The 19,291-nt window shown below is 44.6% G+C and overlaps 1 protein-coding gene across 6 annotated transcripts in view; it reads left to right on the forward strand.

Annotated features, from left to right (window-relative positions):
- Positions 1–19,291, forward strand: part of Scn10a (sodium voltage-gated channel alpha subunit 10) — a 110,693-nt gene that overhangs the window by 46,958 nt on the left and 44,444 nt on the right. For all 6 annotated transcript variants that reach the window (XM_033768129.1, XM_033768132.1, XM_033768131.1 and 3 more), the window contains 3 exons: positions 2,896–3,007; positions 10,274–10,512; positions 12,886–13,059. In XM_033768129.1, coding sequence (XP_033624020.1) covers positions 2,896–3,007; positions 10,274–10,512; positions 12,886–13,059 — 525 coding nt within the window. The remainder of the gene's footprint in view (positions 1–2,895; positions 3,008–10,273; positions 10,513–12,885; positions 13,060–19,291) is intronic.

A 19,291-nucleotide genomic window follows, 5' to 3' on the forward strand; every position in this document is an offset into this window, starting at 1 on the left:
TTAGTTCTTTATATATTCTAGATAGTAGACCTTTGAGGAACAGCTGGTAAAAATTTTTTCCCACATTGTAGGTTGTCTCTTAGCTCTCTTGGTGGTTTCTCTTGCAGTGCAGAAGCTTTTTTAATAAGATGAGATCCAAGGTGTTGACTCTTTGTGCTAGTTCCTGTGCTACAGAGGATTTGTTCATAAAGTCTTTTCCTATGCCAATGTCTTTGAGAGTTCTACCTAACTCATCTTCCAGCAAGTTTACTGTTTCAGTTTTAATATTTCAATCTTTAATCCACTTCAATTTTACTTTAGTGCATGGTGAAAGCTAAGGGTCTAGTTTTAATCTCTGGCAGTTTGAAATCCAGTTTTTCCAATTCAATTTATTGAAGAGTCTATCTTTCTTCCAGTGAGTATGGTTGGCTCCTTTGTCAAAGATGAGGTGGCTGAGTGTGCCTGAAGTTGTTTATGTATCTTCCAATCTATTCCACTGATCCTCAGGTCTGTTTCTCTGCCAGTACCAAGCTGTTTTTATCACAGTGGCTGTGATTTACTTTTAAATCTCCCTCCAGTTTCAGTAATGATGTTTTTAGTGCTTTTCATTTGCCCACTCTAGCTAGCCAGGAATAAAGAGCAATTTGCAAACACTGACTCAGACAAATTCTACAAAATTGTGTTAGCTCAGTCTGATTAGAAGCCATGTTATTCAGGGTCCCATCAAGGAACAGAGGGTCCAGTCTGATGGGGAAGTAAAGACTTTAGTACAGTGGTACTTTAGTTCATGAACACTTTTGTTTACAAACAGAAGCATTTGAAAAATTTTTGTTTGTTTGTTTTGAAAACACCGAATCAGGTGAAAAACATTACCATGGCCATCTTTTCCAAAACCATAGAACAAACTAAGTTCACTGTATTTACAAAAGTGTGGGTGAGCCTTGAGGAATGAATAAGAGACAGTGAGGCACCAAAGACCAGCAAGAGTAGGAAGATATCACCTATCCATGCTCAGAAATTGGAGGAAAAGCATGTATCCAGGACTGTGGCTATGTGTCAAAAGGAGGCTGCCCTATAGAACCTGTGATCTTAGCTAGAAGTTCACAGCTGCCACTCAGCCATAGTTCAGCAAGAAGAAGCCAGGGCACATATATCTGACTTAACTCTCTTCCAATTCTCCAGAGTCCTGTTTGTGCCGGTCTCTGGTCAAGCCTAACCAGAACCAGAGGAAGAGGGTGATGCATCTTGAACAGGTCCCCTCCCTGACACAAGGCTGGGCAGAGAGGTGGAGAGTGGGCCTGCAGGCCCAACAGAATCACCAAGACAGAGACCTGACATCAAAGATAGCCTACAGAGCTCTCTGGGAGGAGCTTTAGAACTCTAGAAAAAGCCTCACTCCAGGTGTTCTACATCTCTCTTCTGATGGCCTCTGTATCAGCCACTCTCCCTTTGCTGAAACATAATACCCAACACCCTTCCCTTTGCTGAAACATAATACCTATCACCCTCAATCTAAGAAAGAAAGGTTTACTTTGTCTCATGGTTCCCGAGTATTCAGTCCATAGCTGACTGGCTCCAAGGCAGCAGTGACATAGTTCAAGAGCCTGGTGGGATACAAGTGTTCAGCCCACAGTGGCCAGGAAGCACAAAAAGTAGGGAGGGGCCAGGGACAAGGGGACATGAGAGGGTCAAATGAAACAATAAAGTACCTACATCTACGTACTTGTCTGACAAATGAGACTTAATAGTAGGCACTAGTATCCTATGCTGAGTCCTCCAGGTTGGAAACTTTTAAACTTAATATTTATCAAGTTTACTACATGCCCGTGAGTTGCACCTATACTAGGTGCTGAATTTAGACTCTTGATGATGTGTGTAGTGCTCAGTAAACTGTTGTGGGCTTTGGACTCCCCAACTCTAGAGTGTGTATACGATTAATAATTGTGGGCCTGGTGTACAACCCAGACAGAACTCCCATGAAGTCCCTCAAGAGGAGGGGCCCAAAGATTGTGTTATATGATGTCGCAGTGTGGTATCCAGGCTCTGATCGCAGAACACGACAGACTGAGTGACTAATAAACGGAAATTTATCTCTCCCTGCTTTAAAGGTTAGAAGTTCGAGCCTAAGTGGCCTGCAGATTTAGTGTCTAATGAGGGCCTTCCTCTGGATTCACAAAGTTGCTTTCTCATGGTGGGAGAAGTGAGGGAGCTCTCTGGCTTCTTCATATCATCAATCCCATTCGCAAGGACTCCACCTTCCTGCTTACTCTTCTCCTGAAGGTCTCCGCTCCTAACACCGCTTCACTAGGGATTGGGATTTCAACACGGAAACACAGGGCGGGGGGCACAAACATTTAATCTGCTACAGATAACTAACAGCTGGACGATCGAGCCACACAACTGTAACCAAGAAAGAGAGTGTGTGGAATTAGGCCTGGCAATGTGCTTGGGAGGAAGGAGCCTATTGGCAGGGCGGTCAGGAAAGTCCGTGGTGGAGAAGTTCTAGGCAGAGGTCCTGTGCCCTGAGAGGAAGTCTCCTAGTAAGCCAGTCTCCACAGCTCCTACAGCTTTCACTCCCTCTGGTAGAGACTTCAGAGGTCTCTGAGGCAGCCCCATCACCATCCTAATGCCCAGGTCTTGTCTGAGGGAAGGAGTTTGCAGAGCCTCAGGTGAGTCCTGGCCACCAAATTAGCCTCTCACCTCGGCGCTGGCTCCATCTCAACTCTGCCCGACCTCACACCTGCACTCAAGCAACAGCCCTGTTTCTCCAAGCCTGAGTGAGAGGACTGTGGCTTCTCAGGGTAGCTCACAGCCATGTAAGCCTGGCCACTAAAAGGCTGAGTGATCTGTCTTTGCCACTGAAGACTTCAGATCGGGTTGGAGAGTGCATCCTGACTGCTTGTGTCTCCTCCCCAGGCACTTGATGCAGGACAAAGGAAGGCTTTCTTGTCAGCAGAATACTTGAATGAACCCTTCCGAGCCCAGAGAGCAATGAGTGTCGTCAGTATCATGACCTCTGTCATCGAGGGTAAGTGTGGCTTCCTGGAACATCTGTCCACACTGTGCTGCCATTTATCTAACCTTTGTTAAAGACCCCTTCTCTGTCCGGAAATCCCAACTCCTCCTTCTTATGCCCAAGACCCCAATCATCCCTCACCAATGTGTTTCTTTCATATGCATATTTCCTTCAAAAGCAGATGAATGCAGCATCCTAGCTTGTGTCTCTGTTCAAATTACCATCTGCTTCATATGTATTCACGGCACTGTATTTTAAAAAGTGATCTGGCAGTCACCAGAGAATTTCGGGTCACTTCTCAAACATGCAAGAAGCTTAACAGTCTTTAATTTTCTAGCATGGCAAAATTATCTTCAGGTTTTCCACCGCTACGACATTCACAGTTGCAACTTAATTTCTGTCTCAAGCTCCCATTATGCCAAACACTAAACAACAATTTAAGGAAACTAATCCGTCCACTTTACTATATCCTTGTGAGTTCTGGGCTCTGCTGGTCAAGGGGGAATCCACTTAGCCTCCTTCAGGATGGATCTAAGTCCTACAATTTATATGTAGCAAGGGGTGGAGGAAGAGCGAGTGTGGCACTCACGTCCCCCTATACAGCATGGCCATGTCCCCCTCACCTCAGGTAAAGCTGGTTCTAATTCAGTCTTTATTTGGCTTCTTGGTAAAGGTTAGTTAGTTATGGAAACAACTCAGTAAAATGCACTAAGCAGTAAATAAGAACCAGCTCAACATTGCTCCACACTTGAGGACCCAAAACAAAAACAGCCTGAGGCAATGAAATAGTATCAGACACTGAATTAACCTGAAGAAAGTCCTCAGATTGAGGACATGAAGAATTGAATTTCGGGGAGAAGGGACATCCTTAAGTTACATCACTTGTGTATCTGGGATTTATGTTCTAACAAATGTATACCCATTGCTACAGATTCTCCTTTTTCTTCCCTGACAATTATTTAATAATCGCTTTCCATCATAGTAGTATCTGTACTCCTAACATCTTTTGTGGCTATGTAGAATTCACCAGGCTTTGTGCCCCTTAAGTTTTTTAGCTAGGTGGCTTCCTTGGCTGTCTTTTGTTGTCACTGCTGTTTTGGGTTTTGTTTTTGTTTTTTTACTCTTAGTCATCAAACAGCAAATGTTCAGTACAAACAGCTTGCTTTTCTATGAATTCCTTGGAAGTGCTAAGTGTCCTCCCCACCACTCTTTCTATTTACTTTCCCCATTGCAAAGATCAGTGGAGCACCTGCTCTGTGCCTGCCATTATTCCAGGTGAGAACGCAGGTGAACGAGACAGAAGTTCCTCTGAAGTGGAGGCCCAGATGCCACACACAAGGAGATAGTCAGGTGGTAGTAAAAATAAGAGAAAAATGAAGTAGGCAAGGAAGTGAAGAGGGCTATTATAGATCAGGCGGTCATGGAAGGGCGTTCTCTCCCAGGAGACCCGAAGTCTGGATAAAGTAAGGGAATCAGCCATGGGAAAGAGTTCCATGGGCACAAACAACAACTTTGACATGCAGGAATGAGTCAGAAATGGACAAAATATGCATCTCCAGTGCATCCCGATGTCAGTAAGACCAAAGAAGGTCTTGGGGTGAAGGAGAGGCAACAGTTTGACACCTAAGAACACAGAGCTAAAGCTCAGCTGCCTGGATTTGCTTCCTGACTCTGCCACATGTGGTAAACAGTGTGACCTGAGAGCTCCATTGACTTCTCTATACCTCAGTGTTCTCCCCAGTAAAATAGTGAGCACACACTTACCTTCCTAGTGTTTGTGAATATTAAACAAGTTAGGTTAAGCACACAGTTCATACTCATAAGATGTGGCCACCATTACTGGGAGGTTGTAAACTCTATGAGGGCAGAGATAGATGTGTCTGCTTTGTTTACAGTGAGATCACCAGTACTCAGACAAGCAGTGTACAGCATATAGTAGACACCAGACAATTGTGGTTGAATTAATGGTGGATGAATATGGCGCAAAAAAGGTAATATCTGAGAGTGATGCTAATTTATATTGACCCGAACTGGTTGACAAAAGTAAAATAAGGACTAGTCAGTTATTCTTCTTAGGGTAGGACAGACCTTCCTCATGGGAGATGCTGTGAGAGTAGACTAGGAAAAGCAGGAGAAGCAAGAATTTTTTTAAGAAAATTTGGGCAAAGGCAACTGTAGGTGAAATCACAGTTTTGGAGCACAGGGCACATATTTTCTTTGTTTGGATGCTGTGTCCCTTAGAGCCCTGGGATGCATGAAATATGTTCCATGCTGTCAGAGTTATGATAGAATTTGAAAGACTGACTCTTTTGGAGTGATTGTGCCTGAGCATATTGGCTCGAGCCACTAGGAGCCGGACAATCCACACAGTTCAAGACATAGGAACCCTCTACACTTGCCATACAAGATGAGATTCGATGTTTGTCCAGCTCACTGCAGGCAACACAGCTGCCCTCATACTTGGCAGAGGACAAAGACAGAAGAGGCTATTAGTGAAGTGTGAGTGTCCCGAACGAGAAGTAAGTACAGCACGCTAAGAGGAATGGGCTAAGCTCCACCTGGGGTCAGGGACGTATCCCAGATGGAAGCCTCTGAAACAGAAATGGAAGAGCCTAATGTCACCGGAACATAGAGGAGAGATGAGAGGAGTTCAAAATAAGGATAGAGAGATGGACTGGGCCAGCTCCACAAGATCCCCTGGACCATATTAAAGATATTGGGCTTCATCCTACGAGTACTGAGATGCCACTGAAAGGGTTGGAGGCAGGGGAGCTACATTTGCATTTCATAAAGGTTACTCTGAATGCTTGTAGAGAACAGAATTAGGAGGGGAAGCATGTTGGCAGGGAAACAAATTAGCAGGAACCAGGAGAGAGATGGCAGTGCTTGAACTTTGGGATACTGGCAGCCAGAATGACAGAAAATGGAAGGGTTTCTGGTCTAAGGCACATAAGATCCAGGGACTGATGGTGCCCAGTTCTGGATAATCAATGAGAGGAATGCTGGTGTGAGGAATCGCAGAGGGAGCACTTTTGAGGAACAGGCATTCACTGGGGGAAGATGAAAAGGGCCAAAGATCAGGAGTTGATTCTGAGATGTGCTGGGTGTCAGATGTGCTTCCGGTTCTAGGACTTAAAGGAGGAGGATGGCCTAGAGATGCATATTTGATAGCAGTTTAAAGATAGATGGTAATTTTGAACAGTTGAAAGGGATAAGGTGACATAGAAGAGATCAAGTAAGAAAAGAAGTAGGCCCAGAACAGAGCTCTAAGAAACTACAATGTTTAATAGTTGAGCAGAAAAAATAGAGCCAATAGTGAAGTCTGAAAAGCAAGGTGTGGGGACAGAAGAGAACCCAGAAGAGTACAATGCAGAGCCAAGGATCTAAATTCCAAAAGAAAGCACAGAAAAGTCAACAGAGGCAATACTATAGAAAGGTCAGGTTAAGCCTGAGGAACATCCAGGGGCTTCAGTCACGTGGGTGTCTTTGGTGATCTGAGCCAAAGTGGAGTAGCAGAGTAGGAGGGGCCATATTGAAGGGGCCTGAAGAATGAACGAGAGGTGAGAAAATGGAGAACCATGTGCAGACATCTTTTCAAGAAGTTTATCTGGCTGGGGATTTAGCTCAGTGGTTCGGTAGCCTGCCTTGCAAGTGCAAGGACCCCAGTTCGATCCCCAAGAAGTTTGTCTGTAGAAGAGTAAGATGATACTAGGGAGTAGGCAGAGTTGAAGGGAGACTTTGGTTTTCACATTTTGGAGATTTCTTGTTTGTTTGCTTTGAGTAGAGTAGGAGGATCTGGTGAATAGGAGAGACTGAAGATTAAGGAAAAAGAGGGCATATTTAGCAGATTCCTGACATGGCAAGAAAAAATGCACAAGCATAGACCATCATCAAGAAGGATACCTCTTTCAATGTGACAAGAGGGAAGTTCTTTCTGAAGATCTGTGCAGGGAGGATCCATCATCACGTCTCAAGCTAGGACACTTGAGGTTCTTGTAGCCTCTGTTATCTCCCAGCCAATCAAGATCAGCTACGTTAATGTGGGTCACAAAGCTGAGCCTCTTTTCCCATCATGCCCTACAGACAGCCATGCCTGTGAGCTTCCTCCTTCTACACTGCTTCCTGTGCCTTTTTTAGTGCCAAAGTAGAATCAGGGCAGGACCACTTTTGTTCCAAAGAGAGACTACTGATTTTGTTCCCAGGATGTGCCAACTTCTCTAGAGGACGATGCTCTGCCAGTTTGAACATTTGTAATTTCAAAAATTCACAGCAGGCAATTAAAACAGCTTGCCAGTGAAAATATATAGTCTGATGTGTGGAAAAGAAATGGACTTGTGTGTGTGTGAAAAGATAAGGACATAAATAAAAATAGTACATAACAGAAACAGCATTTCCAGTCCTCAAAGAGAAGGCAATATCATTGAAAAAAGTAATGTTGATATAAATAATCAGATCTTGGGAAAAATGAACAGGCTCAATATCTTGCACTTTATCCAAAATAAACTACAGATGCACCAAAGTTTTAAATGAAATTTTAAAAAAGCTTGCAGTAAGGAAGATATCGTATACAAAGAATTAATGCAAGAAAACATGAAGCCAAATACTGACTACATAAAAAGTTCTTAACTGCTAATAAGGAAAAGATACCATTTGTAAAATTCAGGAGCACACAATTATTTGTATAAATTCTTTTCATTTTGAAAAAACATATTGTGAAAAATGTGAACATTAGAAATATGTGTGCAATGAGAACTATTTCCCTGCAGCTAAGGAACCTCTAAGACGGGTGTGGTAATGCATACCTGTAAGCCTAGAGCTTTGGGAGGCTGAGGCAGGAGGATCACAAGTTCAAGTGCAGCTTGGACAACAGCAATTTAGGGCAATTCTGTTTAAAAAAAAAAAAAAAGAGGCTTAGGATGTAGCTTGGTGCAAAAGCCTTGGGTTCAACCTCAAGTACTGCAAAAAAAATAAAAATAAAAATCCTACCTGCTCCTCAGCCACCCAGTACATTTTTTCCTCTTGTGTCCTCCAAGCAATAATCTATGCACATGTGAGCACACACATGTCACATACATAGAAATACATTTCTGTATATCACGGAGCAGCCTGCTTCCTCCTTTTTCATAATGTACTTAACTAATTCTTCCCTGTTTCTATTAGTCTATGTTTGCAGCACACAATGATTACATCCCCTGTGTGGAGTTGGTCCAGGTACACTGTGCATCTTAATTCTCGTTCAGCCCCTTTCCCTCCTCTCCTTCCCCTCTCCCTCTAGCTCTTGGTTCTCATTCCTTTTACAAAAGTTCAAAAGTTCTATCTCCCCTTTTCCTAGTAATCTATATTTTATATTCCTCTTTGTATTTTTGGTTTCTCATATAACAGAAGCCATGCAATATTTAAGCTTGCGTGTCTGACTCATTTCACCTCACATTATGATCTCAAGGTGCATAGGACTAATATCTGGAATACACAAAGAGCTCCAAAAAATTAGACCCCCCCAAAAAAAATAAAAGACCCAATAAAAAAAAATAGGCAATTGATATGAATGGACACATCTCAGAAGTACAAATGGCCAATAAATAGATGAAAAAATGTTTAATATCTCTGACCACTAGAGAAATGCAAATTAAAAGCAACACTCAGATTCCATTCTACTCCAGAAAAAAAAATGGTTCTCATCAAGAAACCAAATAATATCAAATGCTGGTGAGGCTATGTGGAAAAGGGAACCTTTCTACATTGTTGGTGGGAATACAAACTAGTACAACCACTGTGGAGAGTCCTCAAAAAACTGAAACTAGAAACTCTGTTTGATCCAGCTAGTCTCCTTCTAGGTATTTTCCCAAAAGAGTTAAAGACACCGTATTACAATTATTTCCTTTTATTATTACTCTAAACAGCGGACATCATACTTCTTTACCCACCTGGACAGGTTTATCTACATGGTGTGTGTCATGCAGGAAATTTACAGATAAACACAAAACTATGAAATTGCCCTCCATAGACTTAGAAATGTGGAGGCGGTATCTAGAGCAATGAGCCTAGTGTTCAAGGGGGAGATCAGACACTGGCTGGACTTTAATTAGGGTGAATTGGCCTGGAAATGGTTCTTTAAGACGTAGTGTTCAGTGAGGTTACCTAGAGAGAGGGAACAATGGAGAATAAGGAGCACATGCTTGAATTCTCCAATATTTAAAGTCTGGAGAGGAAGAGGGGGGAAGTGAACAGAAACTTAGAAGATGTATCCACTGAGAGAAATAGGAGAAGAATCAGATCAGGGCTTCAGAGTGTATAAATTATGTCAAATGCATTGAGAAGCACAGGAGGATGAGAGCTGGAGTTTAACAGTATGAATGTGAAGGGTTAACAGCCAGATTCCAGCGTCCCCAGAGAGGAGCGGAGAAAGTAGAAAACTCTTGCTATTAAAGTAGATGGGGTCCCGGGGGACCTTTTTCAAAGTTGAGACATAATTAAAGCAGATTTACAGAGACAATCCAGGATGGAGAGAAGGAAATAACACACAAATCAGAGAGAGGAGCAGCTCATCCTGGGTTTGGGGCTAAAGACAGGAAGTAAGTACGGTGGCCCTGAAGGGATGCCGGAAATGTAGTGGTCTGGAAGAAGAGGTTCTTTTGAGAGAGATTCTGTGTTCTGAGTGAAATCAGAGGGAGATCATCAGCAAAGAAGGAGGCATTGAAGCCTGGAAGAGAGGAGAAATTAAGGCAGTGGTCTGGAAGGCTGAAAGAGTGGACTGAAATACAGAAGCAAGGCATGATTGCGGGACTGGGACAGGCAAGAACTCAGGAACCTCTAGAGGGAGCAGTAAGCACGGTTGTGTGTTTTGGCCACCAAGGTGTGCAGGCTGCATAAAAGTGCAGAGCAATCTGTGAGTTGGGTTTATTCAGTCAGTGTTTTTCTAGGCAAGTACAGTGAGGGAGGAGAGGGAAAGGAAGTAACAGTGTCTGCCAAGAAGTGGGCAAAGGACAGGAGTGAAATCTACGCTGGTTATGTTGCGCGGTAAGGACAGATAAAAGCAGTAAAAATGTGTAAGGTCAGTGACTTCAACGTCTGCATGAGGGAGAGATTGGGTTGCAGTTGCAAGAATGATGGGGGGCTCAACAAGTAGGAAGGCAATCATCAGGGAAGTAGGAGGCTGAGGCTGAGATGTGGGAGGTGGTAGTCCCTAGTATGGGAGGGTCTGGGGCATGCCACAGTGGAAAAGAGGTCCCAGGTGATTCACGTGGCTGATGGCTGTCACTGCTCCCTCCTGTAATGCAGAACTCGAGGAGTCTGAACACAGGTGCCCAGTCTGCCTGACCAGTTTGGCTCAGAAGTATCTGATCTGGGAGTGCTGCCCCACATGGGTAAAGCTCAAGGCGGTTCTCTTCGAGCTGGTGACAGACCCCTTCGCAGAGCTCATCATCACCCTGTGCATCGTGGTCAACACAGTCTTCATGGCCATGGAGCACTCCTGTATGAGCCCCGCCTTCGAATCCATGCTGCAGATTGGCAACATCGTGAGTGCTGTGGCCAGGGCTTTGGGTGAACTGAGGAGCAGGCTGGTGGGTGTGCCGTTCTCATTAGCCGAGGACAGTGGCAGTGCAGGAGAGATGTCGACGCTGGGCTCAGGAAGTCAAATCTGGGGGATCTGGGCTGAGCTGGTTAGAATTGCTTTGGCGTAAATAAGCACAAGAAAGTGGACAGAGAGAGCCCTGGGCTAGGAGCTGCTAGTTCCCCTCTCTAGAACACAGGACAGCCACTTAAATTCTCTAGATCTCAGTGGGCTCTACTTTGAAACAAGGACAAATGTCATTTTCCCATCTAAAGACAAGCTAGGGACTTGTAAATTTTCTTCCAATTTAATTAATGTTTATGACTGTAGTTAACAGTGGCTGTGATTTCAGTGCTGCCCCTGAAGGACAGAAAGAGTGGAGGAGAAAAGGAAGGTGGAGGGAGGGAGCATAGAAATACGCTTGCTCTGGTAGCAAAAGATCACAGAGTCAGAGCTTTTCTCTTGCATCTGTTTAGACATGATGCCATTTTACATTTCCCTCCCTTGTTTTCAGTATTCTTTTCTTTTAACAAGATAAAATCCACACTAATTTCACTACCTGCTGAATGAAGTATCTGGCTCAGAGGAAGCACCTGCACCTTATTCCACCCACAGGAATAGTAACAATGGCTAACTTTACCTGGATACTTGCTCAAGGCCAGACATGGTCTCAGGTGCTTTTCCTGGTTATCTAACTCATTTTCCCAACAGCTCTCTATGACAGGGACTACCATTAACCCCTTTCACAGAGAAAAAGACAGGGACCTAGGAGGTTACATCATTTGTCCAAGATCACAGACATAAGTAGCAGCACCAGGATTTAGACCCAGTGCATTGCCTCCCAAGCCCACACCTCTTCATCCCAGGGCTGAACCACCTCACAGGCCCTGCTCTCATGTGTGTGTGTGTGTGTGTGTGTGTGTGTGTGTGGTTCACATGATGAGCAGAAGCTAGGAAGCATCAGGGTCCTGTTTCCAGATTCGCATTGGTGTCTACCCCTCTGAAGGTGGCCCACCAGATCTGCAAGGACCTACAGCTCCTCTGACCTCTCAGAGGCTGCAGCCCAGGGTAGAGCAGGCCCCAGAGGGAGTGAGACTCCTCTTTCCTGGAAGCCTGCCCTTTCCATTAGCCAGGCATGGGAAGGGGACACAGCAGGGTCCAGAACTCTTTGGAGTCAGTGTGCCTCGTGTCTCAGCGGCACCAAAGCTAAGAGCACACGTCCCACTAACTTGAGATGAAAAGAGAAACCAGGAGGTGGGCGTGCTTGTTTCCCAGAAAGTGGCATTAGGGCACACAAAGCCTTGGCAACCAAGCTGTGAGGCCTCACCCTTATCTTACATGGGAGAAGTGGAGGCAGGAGAGAGAAAAGGCCATTCCCCTTGTGCTGTGCACTTTCCATCACCTTCACATCACAAAAAGGAAAAAGAGCACACAACTAAAAGAGTGTAAGCACCTGCCCGAGGTTTACACGGCTTCTGTGAGCAGACCAGAGCTACCCACCTGCCTGCTGCACCATGCCGACAGAGGGCACTGGGTGGGGTCCTCTGAACCACACAGCCCCCGTCTTGTGGAAGTAGAAAGTCACCAACAACCTTGGCCGGTTTCCTTCGCTATGAGAGGGATATAGTCCCGGTTTCCCAGGCTCACCAGAGGCCTTGGTGAGAGTCCGAGGAGAAAGTGCCAGGCCCCAGGCATCTTGCTCTCTTCCTTGCTTGTCTCTTTTGCTGCTGGATTTCATACGACCTGAGCCTGATCCTGACCTTTCTTCGTGTCAGAATTCTATCCTATGAGAGACAAGTTTAAAGGCACTCAGATCGTATCAATTGCTCTTTACTAAGAACTGCACAACTATTGGTTCATCTTACACCCATTACACACGTGGGGACACCAAGGTATGAAAAGGATGCAATGCTTATCCAAGCGTACACAAGCTGGGCTGTGTTGAGATTTTCATCTGGGTCTCTGTTGTCCCACAGCCCATGCTTTTTAACCCTGAAACCAGGCTGACTTCTCCTCGGCATAATTACAGAATAGCAGTCATCCTAACGGTTGTCCTCTCACTACACTCCTACTGTCACCCCCCAATACGGCCAAGCCCGAAGCCCGAGCTTGGAGCACCACACCCACACACCATTCAGAAGCTCCTCTGTCCTTCGGCATTGACTGTTCCCCGCCTGAGCCTCAAGGGTCTGCGGACAATGCAGAGTGAAACAGAACACAATTAAAAAGAGCTGCTGTTTTGTAAACCAGATTTCTTCCTGCCGCTCCTTGCTCCTTTCCGTCATTGCCAGCTGGCCCCAGTGACCCCACTGTGATGAAAACTTATTTCTGCCCACAGGTCTTCACCATATTTTTTACTGCCGAAATGGTCTTCAAGATCATTGCCTTTGACCCCTACTATTACTTCCAGAAGAAGTGGAACATCTTCGACTCCATCATCGTCACTGTGAGCCTGCTGGAGCTGAGTGTGGTCAGGAAGGGAAGCTTGTCTGTGCTGCGGACCTTCCGCTTGGTAAGTTTTTCTCTCGGCCACCTGGGCGACTGTGCTTCAGATTCAAGAAAGCCGATTTCTAGGAACAGACACTGTCTTTCAGGGACTCCACCAGCCAGCTCCCCCATCCTCTCCTTCCCTGAGGCAAGGAAGGCAAGAGGCGGCTCCTGCCAGCCTGCAGGCTTGGGTCTCTGGGCCCTGCCATCCACTGGCTCAGACTGTGGATGTGCCAGCTCCTCTTTGGGCCTTGGTCCCTCATCTGTACAAGAGGAGACTTCCAAGCACTGTCCTGTTCTCCTATCAAATAACAATAAACCACAGCAGCTCATGTTTACTGAGTACTTAACATGTGTAAAGCCTGGTCCTACACCCTTGACATAACATACCTCATTGTATGCTCACAACTCACATCCAAGGGATGGTTTCTTTTCATATCCCCTGGGTAGATGAGAAAACCTGAGGCATAAGTTATTACATGATGACCCCAAAGTCTCCTGGCTTCCAAGAAAGCAAGTAAGCACCAGGCCTGGGTCTCAAATCCAAGCTACCTGACTCCTGAATTCTCTTCTTCCTACCTCAGAGTTGTTCGATCATTTCCTGGTGCCCCAAATCACAGTGCTATTTCCCACTCACCCTCAGAATTGCCTCCTATTAGCCTCCTGGGTAGGCTCACCTCCAAACTCAGCTCCAGGACACCCTCTTCAGGAGAAGCTCCCCCATTCAGGGCGCTCCTGCCCTATTGCCCCTCAGTGACACATTCCTAACGGGGCTGCATTTGTCAGCCAAATCTGTCAGATTCCCTGAAGCTGGGTCTGGGGTCACTGGAGTCTCCTGGGTCCCCAAAGCCACCTGGGAAAATGTTTGGCACATTGCTGACTCTAGGTAGTAGGAAAAAGACCCATTGAAAGGCACGGCTCTTGTTCTTGGTATTCTCTCAGTGCCAGGTTGGAGCCCAGTATCTATGGAGCAGGGTGGCAAAACAAAGGAGAGAGTCCCCCGCAAGTCCCCCCCTGTGTTGGGCATCCAGAGGCTGAAGAGGTCACATGACTAAGTGCAACCATGAGATTTAGGATGGAAAGTCTACCTAAGACCCTAGCATGGGGCCCAGGGAGACAGACCTGAGTCTTGGACTTGGTTTACCCAGGCTGACCAACTCCAATGCCTATAGGAAATGCAATACAGTGAGCCAAGAAAGAGGTGCTGGGCCAACATATTCACATCAGGTGAACAGGTAATTTATTCCTACTTTGGCAGAGCCAGCATAACACACAATTCCATGGAGGAGAACTTACCTAGAAATCATGCCAAAAAGTTGGCCTATCCATTATGGTCAGCTTCTGTTTTTATATGTGTGAGAAACAAGAAATCGGAATTTTATGTGAATCGGTTATTAATTCAATGTTTAAAAATAATCACACTCTACAGACCACATAAGGCATGTTCTGAGACCCCCCTTGTGTCATTCGCCACTGGCTGATGCCATCTGCGAAGCTGACTGTGCCCTGCCAACTCTGGGGAGAAGAAGAGCAGAGTGGCTGGCAAAACTCTTTCTCCATGACCTGGAAACCTTACAAGATCAGAGCTAAGCCTCACGCTTAGAGTGGCAGACTTCTCTAGCTGTCTAGAAGCGATGCCAAGAGACTGCGGCCTGAGCAACTAGTCCATGGGAGACACCCATGCATAGTCACCGAGAGAGCAAGAATCCCAGTCCCTGGGAGTACCCAAGATAGATTCCCAATGAAACACGAATATTTTGATATACTTAGGGAAGTAAAGTGTATACTCTGTCTAAAGTTGAAAGCCTCCAAAACTCTACTTCACAAGCTGTCTGTACAGAATTCTCCAGGAGAATGCCTCCTGCCTCCTGCTGGTCTTAAAGTGCTGATCGATTCACAATTCTCTGCCCAACCCGGCAATCACACATACAGTACTTTCTTATTGTCTGATCCACTTCCTTCAAGACCTGGCTTGCTTTCATAGCCCATCAACGTTATTATACCCCTTTGGAGCAAACCCAGTCAACTTTCCCCTCTGCCCTTAAGCAGAGCCGGGTTCTTGGCCAAACCTTACTCTGGAACCAAAGGCAGAGATGTCTCTGTACCATGTCTGCACCCAATCTGTGGACATTTCTAGAAAAAAAACATGCATCCTAGCTAGTTAGTTTCATTTAATTGGGATAGATTTTATTTTTCAGGCCAGCTTTAAATTTTCAGAAGGACTGAGCAGAGAGTACCAGAGCTCCCCTATACGGCCACTTCCCTACCTTCCCCCATTACAGATGTGGTACATTTGTTACAAATAACTCTTGAATCATTTCCCATTTCTCTGATAATAAAATCCAAAGTCTTCACAATAATGTACGAGTCCTTATGAGAGTGCATGATCGGACCCTGCCATCTCCAAGCAATCTCCTTTTGCATACTTTGCTCCTACCAAAGAGGCCTCTTTTCTAGTCTTCCCACAGCACAAAACCCTGTCCAGTTTTTGGCCTTCATGTATTTATTCCCTCTGCCTGGAATGCTTTGACTATAGATGTCTCTTAGTTCAGCCCTTCTGAGCTGGTGGTTCCAGTCACATGGCCCCTCTCTGCCGAGGACCTCCCCAACCCTACTCTCTAAAAGAGAGCACCTTGAAGGTTTATCTTAGAATCCTTTAATGTTTTTTAACACAAGCATATCATGTGCAAATAATGAATTTTGTTTCTTCCTTTATAATTCTTACACCATTTGATTCTCCTCACTACATCACTGGGCTGGCTAGGACATCCAGTACTCTGCAGAAAGTAAGTGTTAATAGCAGGCATTCTTGCTGTTCTCTTGATTGCAAAAAGAATGTTTTTAATATTTCACCAGGCCTGACATTTGTGGCAGGTTTTTAAACAACAACAAAGAAAACCTTATCGTTTAGGAAGTTCTCTCTTGTTAAGAATATTTATCGTGAATGGACATTTTTCAGACCATTGCTTGAGCCTATAATATAATCACATTGAGATTATCACATATTTTCTCCTTTGATCTGTTAAATTGGTGAATTATATGGATTGATTTTCTAGTGTTGAATCAATTCTGCATTCCTGGAACAAACACAGCTTGATCATAGTGCCTTTGTAAAAATGTATTTGGAAATTCAGTTTGCTAAATCATTTTTTAAGAACTTTGCAGCCATATTGATAAGTAATATTTGAGTAAGGATTTTTCTTACTTAATTATCTTTACAAGGTTTGGTGGGCAACATACCAAAGTTATACAAATCTCCATAAGCACAGCTGAGGAATATTTCTCTTTTTCTATACCTAATTTCTGAATAAGATTAGAATTATTTGTTCCTTGTATGTTTGGTAGCATTCACCAGGGAAGCCATCTGAGGGTCAAGATTTTCATTACTGATTTGGTTTTCTTAATAGCTATGAGACTAGTCAGATGTTCTGTTTCTCAAATTGGCTTTTCATATGTTATTTTTTCCAAGAATTTTCCTCCCTGCCTAAATTTTTTAGTTTGTTAGAATATTCCATGCATACTATGTTCTTATCTTTGAAGGAGGGACATCACCTGTACTTGTGCTACCTTTTTCATTAGGAATAATGATTTGTGATTTTTTTTTTATCATTTTTCATTAGTCTTGCCAAAGAGCATCTGTTAGGGAATTGATCACGTTTTTCCATTTGTACTCTCTAGCACAGTAAAGCTAAACAATTTTGTTTTTGTTCTCACCTATTTTATACTTTCTTAGCAACTCAAGTGGGGCGGGGGATAGCTAGACTTCCTCCAAAGGGGAAACACCAGAATTTGCCTGTATCAATGTCACATTTTTTGAGAGGCAAATTTTTTATGGGAAAAACAGCAGATTTGTCAAGCAATTGTTTTAAGACTAAAACTAAATAGTTCTCATTAGTAGCTGATTACCATGGAGCAGAAGTTTGAGCAGCTCCTAGAACACAAGGGGGCTCCACCTTATCAAAGTCTCAGGTAAGTAAAACAAAGGCTGATAACTTTTCCTTTGTCTGGAGTTGTCCTGTGGGCAAAGTTTGGCTTAGCTGAGACCATGATAACTCACAAAGTTTTTTTTTTAAAAAAAGCATCTTTGGTTGTAGTTTTATCTTATAGTCTCCCATAAAATTGTTATCAAAATTTTGAATTATGTATTTAAGAACAGTTGGTTTAGTATTAGCATTTCCCATGACCATTAGATATTCTCTTGTCCAGTGAAGTAAGACAAATAAAGGGTGGGGTGTCATTCCAGAAAACGGCCTTGTTTATTTACCGGGAGGGCTCTTTAAGTGTAAGGGATCAGTCCAGGTAAATGTGAAAATGTCTTGAGAATCTTTGTGTAAAGGGATACAAAAGAATGTATCTTTGAGGTCTAAAACAGAAAAATAAGTGGCATCGGATCAGATGGAAGACAGGAGGGTATATGGGTTTGGCACAATTGGGTGTATGGGAATAACAGCTGAATTAATAATTCTGAGATCCTGAACTAATCGATATGTTCCATTGGGTTTTTTTACTGCTAAAATGGGAGTGTTAAAGGGAGAGTTAGCATGTCTCAGGAGTCCCTTTTGTAAGAGATCATGTATTATGGGAGTTAACCCTTCTAAGCTAGAGCGAGGGAAGGGGTATTGTGTCAAACTTAGAAATTGTGAGGGATTTTTAAGGAGAATTCTGACAGGGGGACATTTGGCTATTGAGGGAGAGTGAATATCCCACACTTGAGGATTAACAAGAGAGGGGCTAATTGGCCAGTTGGATTGGGAAGATGGAGATTGGAGGGCTTGGGATAGTACCAGGCAAAAGGAAGCTGTCGGAGTGCTGGAAGGGCTCGGCATAGAGAAGTGAATAGAGGTTCTAATTTGGGATAAAATATCACGGCCCAATAAGGGGACCGGGCAGGATGGAAGGACTAAAAATGAGTGAAGAAATGTAAGATTGTCAATAGTGCATGATAGTAGGGGGGGTCTGGTGTGGGCGTTGTAGTTGTCCTTCTACCCCACCAATAGAAGTCTGAGAAAGGGAGGTAGGCCCCCAGTATTCTCGTAGTGCAGAGAAGCTGGCACCAGTATCCAATAAGAAAGAAATGATCCTACCTGCCACAGTTAAGGTTACCCTGGGCTCCTGGGCGGTGATCCGCATTGGGTCAGGTGTGCCAGGGCCTCTTCATAGTCCCTCAGTTGTCGCTAGACCTATCAGGTCCGCAGGTTGGGGAGCTGTGGGGCTGACGGTCTGATGGTGGGTGGATGCCAAGGGACAGTCTATACCCCAATGTCCCCTCTGGTGACATTTGGGACAGGGCTTAGTTGGCACTCTGGGATTAGGAGAGTCCTTTGTCCAGTGGCCTTTCAGATTACACCTGTAACAGGGGCCTGGTGGTTGGGAGCTCCTTTGTAGGGTTTTTCTTCCCTGTGGCGCAGGTGGACTGGTCGAATTAAGAGCCTGTGTTAATAATTGATTATTTTTTTGTAGCTTTAAGGTTATCTCAGCCATGGTAGGCCTTGAATGCTGTAGCCAGGACTTCTGCCGGAGGGATCAAGGGCCCTCGGTCAAGCTTTTTTAGTTTAAGTCTAATGTCGGGGTAGCTCTGAGAAAAGAAATGTATCATAATTAATCTCTGGCCATCCACAGACTCAGGGTCTAGTTTGGTATGTTGGCGGAGGTCGTCAGTCAGCCTTTGTAAAAAGGCGGATGGATTTTCATTTTTATCCTGTATGATCTCATTAAGCTTTTCATAATTAATGGTCTTCATGGTGGCTCTGCGGAGCCCATGAAGGAGACAATTAATGTACCTGTTTCGAGCTTCAATTCCCACCTCTGTGTTGTAGTCCCATTCTGGGTCTTGATCAGGGACTGCAGCAGCACCTGCCAGGTGGTGATTGTTGGTTAAATGTTTTTGGTCTGCATGTGTACGAGCCTGATCCAGCACTCTTCTATTTTCCTTGGGAGTTAAGGCATTGGTTAGGACTACAGAAAGATCGTGATAGGTTAGTTGATAAGACTGAGTCAAAAGTTGAAATTGTTTTATAAAGGTAGTTGGATTGGCTGTAAAAGAACCAAGTCTGGCCTGAATGAGAGCTAGTTCAGACATAGGAAAAGGAGTATGAACACGGACAATTCCTTTGGCTCCGGCTACCTCACCCAAGGGCGCCATCGTGTGACCCATATGTGACCTGAAGCAAGTGAGGGGTGGAGTTGGCACATTGGGTGGGGCAGTGGGTGGTTCGGAAGAAAGGAGAGAGGTGGGAGATTCAGGGGGTGGGGAGGAG

Source organism: Fukomys damarensis, unplaced genomic scaffold, assembly GCF_012274545.1.
Source record: "Fukomys damarensis isolate Sample0158 unplaced genomic scaffold, DMR_v1.0_HiC HiC_scaffold_24, whole genome shotgun sequence".
NCBI classification, from domain to species: domain Eukaryota; kingdom Metazoa; phylum Chordata; class Mammalia; order Rodentia; family Bathyergidae; genus Fukomys; species Fukomys damarensis.